Source organism: Heterocephalus glaber, unplaced genomic scaffold (assembly GCF_053883595.1).
Source record: "Heterocephalus glaber isolate CG9 unplaced genomic scaffold, H.glaber_assembly_v1.0 deba00001662, whole genome shotgun sequence".
Lineage (NCBI taxonomy): Eukaryota > Metazoa > Chordata > Mammalia > Rodentia > Bathyergidae > Heterocephalus > Heterocephalus glaber.
The window spans coordinates 1150531-1162455 of NW_028258403.1; the positions used below are offsets into that span (position 1 = coordinate 1150531).

The 11925-nt window shown below is 32.1% G+C and overlaps 1 protein-coding gene across 1 annotated transcript; it reads left to right on the top strand.

Annotated features, from left to right (window-relative positions):
* The first annotated feature begins 2964 nt into the window (after nt 1-2964).
* On the top strand, nt 2965-8479 carry LOC101709359 (olfactory receptor 4F15-like). Its single transcript, XM_004865120.2, has 2 exons — nt 2965-2973; nt 7532-8479. The coding sequence occupies exon 2, from the start codon at nt 7541-7543 to the stop codon at nt 8477-8479; it is 939 nt and encodes a 312-aa protein (XP_004865177.1). The 5' UTR covers nt 2965-2973; nt 7532-7540.
* Nucleotides 8480-11925: the final 3446 nt, after the last annotated feature.

The following is an 11925-nucleotide window of genomic DNA, read 5'->3' on the forward strand; positions in this document are numbered from 1 at the left end:
ACAGATTCCAACAGGCTGGTAGCTTCCTCCAACCTGCCTAGGACCTGGTGGAGTTGCAAGATAGGTGCCTCTGTTTGCACCCAACATCCTATTTACCAGAAGTATCACCACTCCATTTTCTATAAGATGTAAAACGACATCCATAGTATTAATTTAGAAGGGGGCACAAAGGTATTAAGGTCTTAATTTTGCTGGAGTTTTTATCTGCAAGGGGCTGAAGTGTATTATGTGCAGCTGAGAGAGAGAGAGAGAAAGAGAAAGAGAGAGAGAGAGCAGTAAGAACTCTGGAATGTTCCTTATGTATAATTGTTCCAGCTAACAAGTTAAGAATGTATACTTCCTGAAATTCTTACCTGGAATCTTCCAACCTGGAGATCATTGCACAAACATGACAGTCAGTAAGGCAAACAGAACTTCTTTCATTGCCTTAAGGTCTTTCGGGCTTTTTGTAGCAATAACAGGACAATCTTGCATTGATATCGTACTTTTCCCCCCAAGGAAGGGTAAACGATTTTGACTATGATACATATGCTAGTATCCAAGAAAATATAAAATAGAAACTGTTGGCTTGTTAAGAGAGTTGTGATGTACTGAACTTGGTTTGTATACAACAGAGTGGAATAAAAGCCTAACCCAGAATTGTTTACTTAACCCCTTGAATTAACAGCACTTTTTAAAGATAAATCCCTGGCAGTGGGAAAAGTAGAAAGCAAGCAGCCTGAACTAGGATAAACTGTGACTTGCTTCACATTAGGGAGTGGGGCAGTCCCCACTATTAACAAATACATACAAACTTTGCCTGGGACTATACATAGTGCCTTACCTTTTGGGAAGGACTTTTTGTCTTTTTACCAAGTTATTACTTGAAATGTCACCATAGCCTGCCTGTTTGCTGTGTCAAAGTTGTAATATATTTTGCTAGTGGCTTAGACTTAAATAGTTTCATCTTCTCCCAAGAAATAAAGTAAAAATAAAAATAACCCAGATACAAATGTGCAAATACAAATGGAAAAGGGATATGAACAGACATTTCTCTATAGAAACTATGCAAATCACCAAAAATCATAAAAATATACTCATCAACATTAATCTTTAGGGAAGTAAACTCAAATCCACAATGTAAGACCACTTCCAACCCACTATGCTGTTTATTATCAAAAATAAATAAATAAAATAAATATTCACAAATGTGAAAATATTGAATCACTTGTGCATTACCACTGGGAATATAAACTAGTACAGCCAACATGGAAATCAGTATGACATTTCCTAAGAATGTTAAATATATCACATGACCCATAATTCCATTGTAGGTATTTACCCAACACAATTACAAATAAGTTTTTAAACAAAAAATTCATACATGGATGTTCATAGTAGCCATAGTCATAATAGCCAAAAGTTACAACAATGTAGACATTCACTACTTAATGAATAAACAAATATGCTATATCTTTGCAATGGACTATCATTCACCAAACAAAAATAGTGATGTGCTGACACATGCTTCAGTAGAGTTAGACGTTGAAAACATTATTCTAGGTAAAAAAAAAAAAAAAAAAAAGGCCAGACACTAAAGTTCTCATACTGTTTGTCTTCCATTTATATGAAATATCCAGAGTAAATAAATTCATACAGATGGTAGATCAGTAGTTGCGGGAGTTGAATAAAGAGGAGACTTGAAAGTGACTGCTGAATGGATATATTTTCCTTTAGAATGATGAAAATGGTTTAGAATTTGATGGAGGTGGAGACTGTACAAAATTCTAAATATGCTAAATACTAAGGAATTCTATCCCTAAAATGAATTTTATCTGAATTTTAACTTAGTAAAATAAATAAAATTAAAACTAAAAGATAAATGAGGAAATATTTTATATTATTAAGTAATATTTTTATCACTCAATTTGGCTTAATAGTTCGTTCAATATCATACTTGATGTAGTTTCATGTTTCTCTTTGCTTGATATTAGGAAAAATATACTTTTGATTTGAAATAATAGTATAATTAATACATTAATTTTTCTCACATTTTAAATCCTATAGGTTAGGTATTATATAAAACTTGGTCTAAAAATAGGAAAATTGGGATAATTAATTTTAACTAAGAAAATTAAGTTTGTCAAAACAATGCATTGAAAAAGAGTTTATAAAATATACAATATTAAATATGTGTGACTAATGCAGTACCATATGATCTCCTATTTGTTTATATATTATCAAGGCTATTCTTTTTTCATTAATATTATTCTAAACCATATTTAATTTATGAATAGATAATAAAATATCAGATGTTAATTTTCTTTTGAGGTATTTTATTGTCATATTTTATTAGACATAGTTTCCTCTTATTTCTATTTAGTTTCTTAATAAAACTTACAGGGCTTTTTCCTTTTAAGGTAACAGATTCAGAAGTAGAACTCCCATGGTAAATTATCTAGGGACTCAGAGCACAGGCCATCCAGTGGTCACCAAATGTTGCTGTTTGGTTGTTTTTAGAGCTACAGCAGTTGTGAGAAGCACTAAACACACAACATCAGAGGAAAACGTATCTTAAGAGATCCAGGAATAGTGGGAATGCTGTTTTCTGGCATCTTCTCTTGGGCAGGGTGGGGGGTACAGGTAAGTGAGGATGTTACAAATTAAAGTCAATAGCCTAAAAATATCATGTTATTTTTCTTATATAGGTAATGCATAGTGTGAAAACTCATACTCATCCTGCTTTCTATTTTTCATTTCAAATGCATTTGTTAAATAGCAACATAACCCTGAATTTCCAAAAGGCTGTTAAAATTGTCATTTGTCCATAAGCCTGGATTCAGTCTTAATTTGTGGAAAATTTCTGGGTGTATATTTTATGCCCCTAAAGATTTAACAAAGACCTTAGAAATGTGTTTTACAATGAATTGACTCAGACCTACTATATGTGAGTGATAATTTCTAGAGAAACAATTACTTTTAATAGTTCTGATGGTATCAGTTTTCAATAGAATAAAGATGTTGGATAGCTTTCTTCATTAAAAAACCATCATCATCATTTATCTATCCATTTAAATACTTATGCAAGCTAACATTCACCACATCACTCACCTCTCTGTCAAACTCACAACACTTACTACAAGCCAGGATTTAGGAAGAAGACACAGTTCTTACTCTCAAGAATTTCATGGTTTTAGTAAAGGAGACAAGGAAAACATTTATTGTTAATGACATTATGAAACAGGTAATATAAGAGGTTTCACGGTATGGTGTGTAAGCCCAAAGGAAGACTGTCTAACCCATACTGGAGTAGAAAGTGAGATGTTCTTGATGAATTGATGCACGAGATGAAATGTTTACAATGAGAAATAATCAGTTAAGTGAAAAATATTTTTTAAGCATGAGTGCATTCATGAAAGAACAAGGAGAAGTCATCTAGTTCATCAAGTCTGAGGTGGACAGGCCAGATAAGAGGTTGGGCAAATTCGACAAATTCCAAGAGCTTTATTGCGGGACTGAGGTGTTCTGAAGACAGAAATCAGTAGGGACTCTAAGAAAAAGTAGGCAAGAATAGACTCAGAAATGCTCCATTGGTGTCCTGCATTTCAACTTCCTCCCTTTTAACCTGTATGGTGTTCCTTCTGTCTTTCTTCTACTTCTGTCCTCTCCTTGGCCATATCTCTTCTCTCTGCACTATGCTCTGGTCTTTGCCTTTCATCTCTTCCTCACTTGTATCAAGCAACTAAAGAGTAAATGCATTTTAAAGAAACTAGCGATCGAGGAATGTGAGGTTTTATTTTAGAGACAAATTTTCTTACAGAGCACATTTTCTAAGTAACATTGTGATTTTATAAAATAAGAAAATTGTTCTCATACTTACAAAACTTTAATTTTTAAATACTTATTTTAATGATTCCGACATCAGTAAATTAAATTTACAAGGAAATTGATTTTGAACCTTTATTTTGTTCTTTTAAAAGTCAATTTTTAAATAAGACCATACAAGTTTGTTTTTGATCTTTTAAACAATACATAAATATAAACCACAAGAAATGAAATCCTACTTTTCAAAATTCGCCATAGGTAATACTTCGTATACATTCTTAGAGAACTTTACTCAAACACTTTTATAAAGTATCACATTACTATTTTTATTTTACATTCTCTTACTTATTGCTTATACAGAAATAATTTTTGACCTATATATGCAGGATTCTTTAGAAGATTTAATAGCTTTATTCCATTGTAGACATGTACTGTAATGTGATTAATATGATCACTGTTTATTGACATGTTTCAGTCACATTCTATTATATATTTGTATATATGTAAATAAACATGCTACCATTATATATATATGTATGTATATTTCAAACATCTGCTTTTCAGCTAGAATATCTAAAATAGATTTTTTCATTTTAAAATATGATAAATATTTTTAATTCATAGTACCTTAAAGAAATATGAGTAATTTTTATTTTTAAAACCTCAGAAAGTCTGGGAATTCTTTCTCTTATCTACCTCTTTTCTCTCTCTTTATATTTCTCTCTTCTTATTTCCCTGTTAATTGGTAAAACAAAAAATAATGAAGTACCCTAATGATTAATAAAGCTGAACTTCGAGGAATATATTTATTGGTAAACTGTATGTGTTCTTTCTATCTTGAGTACTTGTGCATACATTGCCATTTTCCCAAATAAAACCTTCTCTTTGTAGAGATGATATACTGACCTTTCTATAATTCACAATATTCTGATTGACTGATGACAATATTTTGCCTTCCCTTGAATAGTTTTATAAAAATTTATAAAAAAATTTCAAGCAGTTATAAAATAACAGGAAAGCAATAAAAATCACCCATCTTTCTATCACTCAGAAAACTATTAGTACTGCTTTTTTAACTGAAATTTTTGGTGTTTACTAAACATTTTCATTTATGTTGCATAGCCTGCAACCCATTGATTTTTTTGAAATTCATAATATGCATATTTTAATTCCATATATTGTATTGTTAAAACTTTTAGATAGGTACATGTCTCAAACTACTTGCAAGTTACACCAATTGTCATTCAGCCGGTACCATTCTTTCTTGTTCAGTCCTTCCCTACTTTATCCCAGCCTTTTCCTATAAAATGTCTCCTCCAGTGCCCTCATGCAAAGGTCTCCAGCATTACCTTTGCAGTGCTCCTTTTTGGCTACAGTGCTTGTTCTATGGTAAAAACCTCTAGGATACCCAGTCCTATGTCAGAACATGTTGGTGGCTACAAAATTGGGTAACCCATAGTACTTTTTCAGGTTTAGACAAATCATCTATAAAATTTAGCTGCTATTGAGGACTTACTCTTAAGTGAAATAAATAGGACACACATGTGTAAATACTGAATAGTTTCTCTAGTGTGAGAAACTGAAAGTGTAAATAAGGATTAAAATGATTAAAACAAATAATTGATAATTTAAAATAGGAAAAGATCCAAAGCTGTAGGGCTGCTGGGAGGGGAAGGGGAAAGGAAAGAAGGGAAAGGAAAAATTATGAGAAAAGAAAAAAATGGAAATGAAATCTATGTAAACAGGGAAGGGTGGAGGGAGTGAAGGATGCATAAGTAATAGGGAAAAAAAATAAGAACCAAGATGCATCATGTGCAGGTACAAGCACCCAATGATAAATGTAAACGTATTGTATATCTAAAATGTACCAAGAAAAAAAGAAAAAAAAAGATAAAGTAGTTTAAAAAATTACATAAGAAAAAAATAAGTTAACAAATAAGATTAAACTGTATAAAATTGGTGATATTTGACCATATTTTTATGTACTAAAAGAATAATTTTATATGGTTCTAACTAATAAGTACATGTAAGGTTGAAGATTATCAATTTATTTATATAAATATTAAATATAAGGATCTTTAGACTTCATTCTAGACAATTTTTTTAAAAATAGGATTGCTACAGTTTATAACTTCTAACCTTCACTTTCTACTCAAATATACTTACTTAATGTTATTCTATATACTGATTTTTATTTCTATATATGAGATTGAATACCTTCTCTAGTTGGAAGTACCTAATACAGGCATTCAGTTTTGCTCTTATAGCTTACTTTTTAGTTCATCTATCATTAATTCATTAAGTAAATTTTCTTGAAGTAGTATTCTTTGTCATGAGTGAAGAAGAATTTTACATTTGTAAGATCTACTTTAAATGTACCTTCTATAGGCATTGCATCAGTTTGCACTGTCAGTACCAGTGCATGAGCATCTATGTCTACAGAGGTTCATCCATAATAAATTATAATTTTTAAGGACTTTGACAATTTATTATCTACAACATAGCACCCCATGCTATCCTACTTTTATCTCTTTGATTGTATGACTTTTACTTTCAATATGATTGACTATTTAGATTTTGTCTTTTGCTATAAGCTTTTTTTTTTTCATTTTTAAATTGATTTCCCATCTTTTCTTTAAACATTTAAAAGAAATAATTTTATATGGAATATGTTGATCATTTGAAATTTTGAAACTATTTTCAACAATATTATAAATAATAAGGGGCCAGGGATTTAGCTCCGTGGCACCGAGGCTGCCTTGCAGGTGCAAGGTCCTGAGTTCGATCCCAAGTACCAAAAACTAACTACATAAATAAATAAATAAAACATATTTTTGTAGTACGTATGCATCCATACAAAATATCTCTATTTACCTATGTATACTATATTTATAGTTCTGCATGTTCAAATAATAATTTCTATTTTAATAGTTTGGAAACTATCATTTCTCTGATGATTTGTGAATGTAGGTATATGATTAAAAATGAATTTTCCAGCCTAATATTTATCCAAATATTCCTATGTTTCCATGAGGTTTGTTTCTGTTTTTAACATTTAAATATCCATTTGAAACTCCTTTGAGTTTATATTAAGAAGCAATTTTTGTATTTTTTAAAATTTTAAATGTGAAGACCATGGATTGAACAATTTCAGCCTACCCACCTGATGTGATATGATTTTCAGTAATGCCCTGATAGTTATTACAAATTCTTTAGCCTTTACATTCCATCCTTTACATTGTGACAATTTGAAAGCAGAAATATGATCAGACTACTATTTATTATCTTGGAATCCTTTTTATTACTTAGGGTAAAAGGCAAAATTCTTATTCTGCTTTGTTCAGTAGTACCCCTTCTACCCATTTAGCAGAGTCTGAGCAAATACTGTTATAAATCACATTGTTCCCATAACACTCTGTCCTTTTCCTTAAAATTAATTAATAAAATATATATGGATTATTGCTATTTATTCAACTCTACTTGAAGTTATGATCAGTATTTCATCTTAGAATTTGAAATATTTCCTGGGATGTAATAGATAATTAGAAATATTAGTTGGCTGGATAAACAAATACAATGAATGTGAAAAATTTTTAAATTAACTGTGGTAAAAATATATTTTTCTTTAATTCAAAATTTTACAATAATTCAAATCTATTTCTTTCAATATGTATTTCTGATAAATTCTTTTTATAATTATTTTAGTTTTTTCTATAGGTAATACCAGACAAAATAAATGTATGAAGAAAATTACACTGAAGTATCTGAATTTGTGTTTCTGGGACTTTCTGCATCTAGACCAATACAGCATTTTCTCCTTGCCTTCTCTACAGTGTTTTATATAACAATTTGCCTAGGAAACATCCTTGTTGTATTTACAGTGGTTTTTGACCCTCACTTGCATTCCCCCATGTACTTCTTTTTAGGAAACCTCTCATTCATTGATCTATGTCTTTCTACCTTAACAGTTCCTAAAATGATTTCTGACATGTACTCTGGGCACAATACCATTTCATTCAAGGGGTGTGTCATCCAGATATTTGTCCTTCATGTGCTGGGTGGATCTGAGATGGTGCTGCTTGTATCCATGGCCTTGGACAGATACATGGCCATATGCAAGCCCCTCCGTTATCTGACCATCATGAGCCCACGGATGTGCATTTTGCTTCTGTCTGGTGCTTGGGTTATTGGTCTCATTCACTCAGTGGCCCAGCTAGCTTTTGTTGTCCATTTGCCATTTTGTGGTCCAAATGAGATAGACAGCTTTTACTGTGATCTTCCTCAATTTATAAAGCTTACTTGCTCAAACACCTACAGGGTGGAGTTCTTGGTTACTGCCAACAGTGGATTCATTTCGACAGGCACCTTTTTCATATTGATTATCTCCTATATCTACATCCTATTCACTGTATGGAAACATTCTTCAAGAGGGTCTTCCAAGGCTCTCTCTACTCTCTCAGCACACATCTCTGTGGTGGTTTTGTTCTTTGGACCTTGCATTTTTGTTTATATGTGGCCATTTCCCACAGTGTCAGTGGATAAGTTTCTTGCCATTTTGGACTTTATGATCACACCCATTCTGAATCCCATCATTTACACACTGAGGAACAAGGACATGAAGCTGGCAATGCAAAGATTTATTAATCAGCTGCTGAGTCTCAGGAAAATTTCCTAAATAATTTACAAGAATACAAGTGGTGCTTTCTATAAGCTTTTAGGACTCTGTTTCCTTGAGACCATTTATTGTCATTTAGCCCTTCAAAAACCTTGGGTAGTTTATTTCATATTTATAACCAACATCTTGATTATATGTTTAGTGGGTTATCTATGAGCAATTTTGCATAGGTTAAAAGTTTAAAATACAGTTTTTATGTGGATCATATATTGATTATTCCATAAAAACTGTTGTTTTTATTTGTTCATTTGTGTTTTGTTTTGGTTTGATTTGGTTTTTTGAGATAGGTCAATGCCACATAGTTCAGACTGTCCTTGAACTCACTATGTAGCCCAGACTGACCTCAGACTTCTGATGACATCCCTTCCTGCCTCCTGAGTGCTGGAATTACAGGCATGCACCACCACACCTGGCAAAAAAACTAAAAAATTTCCTCCAATCCACAGTATATATTTGCAGAGGTATTTATTTAAGTTGATATTTTCTTCTTTCATTAGGTTAAAAATATTCTCATCTAAACAGTGCAGTTTTTCTCATGATGGCATTTGTTAACCTAAGCAGATTGACATTATATATTGATCAGATTTTTGCTCTTTCTGTTCATACCTTATTCTGTTGATTATATTAATAAATGTCCTGAATTATATGAATATAATTTTAGAAAGAAGTTTAATTTGTTTATTAAAATATATATTGCTTAATATTCACATATGTAGAAAATAAAAAAGCTGATGAAGAAACAAATGTGTTTGCAATGTCATTCGGGATCTTGTCACTAAGAGGACAATATTTGTCTTCTTTTTTTTTCTCCTTAAATTCTTTTATTGGTACATTTTTGGTATACAATACATTTACATTTATCATTGGGTGCTTGTACCTGTACATGATATATCATGTTTTTTATTTTTTTCCCCGTTACCTGTGTGCCAGTCACCCCCTCCATCCTTCCCTATTTACATAGACTTCGTTTCCTTTTTTTTCTCATAATTTTTCCTTTCCCTTCTTTCTTTTCCCCTTCCCCTCCCACCACCCCTACCCCTTTGGACCTTTTCCTATTTCAAAGTATCAATTCTTCTTTATTAATACTTTTAATCATGTCCTTTTCTTCTCAACCTTGATTGTAACCTTGCCCTTTAAATGTATACTGTAAGGAAAAGTAGAAAATTTGCAAGTGATATTAAGCTAACAAAGTAAAACTAACTTGAGATTCAAAACTATTAAAGAAGAAAACCTCAGATATGATCCCACTCAACAATTTATAAAATGAAAGGATGAATACCATTCTGTGTTCAGTGATGAAACCTGTGTTCTGAGACACCCAGGCCTGGGAAACTGACCAGCACACAGAGTACCTTTTGAAAGTTTTAATTGTTGACATTTTCTTATATTGAGGTGTAGTTTGATTCCCTATCACTGACAATGTATCAGTCATCTTCTAATCTGGAATTATGGATAATAGCTTTCACAGTGTTCCTTTTTCATGTCTGAAAATAAAAACAATTCTACTAAATTTAAATGTTCCATCTACAACTGAATCTTAAATTCTTTTAGTCAAAATTCCCTATCTTGAAAATTTAATTATAAATTGTTTTAAATAGCCTAGCTTATCAGTTTAATTTATAATACCCAATAAATTCTTCAGCAACTATTTTATAATATTAATTTTCTTCAGCAGTTGCAAGAAGGTTACACATAAATTTTAAAAGTTGCTTAGTCATGTGACCTCATAGCACATGGTCTATTTTCAAATTAAGTAGCTAAAAGTCAATTTGCAAAATACTTTGAAAGCACTGTAAACTATTTAATGATTTGCCGAGATTTTTTAATATATTCTCTGCCAATGTCCATGAGATACCACTGAGATGGTCAACCATATTTTAAGCAGTTCACTGATGACTGGAATTCTGAAATTCTGCTGTGGAATTTGGTTTATTAGAGTCAAAGGGTTATAAAAATTCTAGAAAAGCTAAGGGCAAATGGCAGATTTGATTTCCCTACCAATTCAAGATGTTAATAACTATTACAAGGATTAGTGTTATGGGTTGAATTTTGCCCCTCCAAATTCATACATTGAAATTCCAATCCCCAGTACCTCTAAAAAAAAGCTGTCTTGGAGATAAGGTATTTTAAGAAGTGATTAAGGTAAAATAGGATTTGAAGGAGATCCTTATCCAATATTAGTGATGTCTTTATTAGAAAGAAAGGAAGTAACAGAGATGTTCAAGTATAGAGAAAAGGCCATTTGGAGACATAGCAAGAAGGTGGCCATCTGCAAGTCAAAGAGAGAAAGATCAGAAGAAATTGAAATTGCTAATTCTTTGGCCTTGGATTTCATCCTCTAGGAAAGTAAGAAAATTAATTTCTGTTGTTTTGTCACCTGCTCTATGATAATATAAACAGTTCTCAGAATACAACCTGTTTTAACAAGTTTGCAGGATATAAGGTCCATATATATAAAGTCTATTGCTTTCCAACTCAGCAAGAAAAGGGGGAAGAATTTGAAATTTAAAACAATAGTATTTCAAAAGAACTTCAATATTAGAAACTATCCTTGCATTATCTTTCCATCACTTATATATATAACTGAAATATGGCTTCACAATGAAACTGATGATGTTCAAAACACTACTAAGAAAAGAACTGAAAGGGCTGGGGATTTTAGCTCAGTGGAACCATGCCTGCCTCACAAGTGCAAGGTCCTGAGTTCGGTCGTGGTACTAAAAAGAGAGAGAGAGACAGAGAGAGAGAGAGAGAGAGAGAGACTGAGAAAGATGAGAATCATATGTTCCTCTGACTCACAAGAAATAGGAGTTCAGTAGGCTCTTAAGGTAGGCTCTTAAATCCTGAGAACAATGACAAACTCCCAAGGGTGAGCTGGCTGTCACTGCCTATCTATATAACTCATTTAATTTTTGTTAGGTCTGGAATCTGCATTTTGATTCATTTGTATGACACATTAGACACAGAACAAAGTATCAGTCGGGTATCATATCCTACTAAGAAACAGAATAGACACACATTTTAACCTCATTCTGTTATGCTGCAGTAACATTCTTTCTTGTATCTTATTATAAATTATCATTATCACTTGAACTCTAAAGTAAGAGAAAGTAAGTAGTGAAGGGATTCCCCAGGAAAATGATAGGGCAAGTCTTTCCAAATTTTCCCTCTATTTAAAACACGCAGCTGAACAGATTCTCTGCCCCGGTGGTGCTACTCTATACAGTATTGCATACTGAGGAGGACACATTCTCAATAAAATGCATCATTGCAGAAAACAAATTGGGCTTCATGTCAACCTTAATATAGAATCTAATTAAATAACATCACCCAAGAAGGACCCTATTTTCAAGGTGATTCCTGTAGGTAAGTAAATCACAAACTCTCTGATTTGGAAACTCACTTTCTTGCCATTCACTAATTTAAACATCTTTTGGAAACATTTT

Excerpts from the sequence above, each read along its gene's own strand:
- LOC101709359 (XM_004865120.2), top strand. The coding sequence starts at position 7,541 with ATGTATGAAGAAAATTACACTGAAGTATCTGAATTTGTGTTTCTGGGA.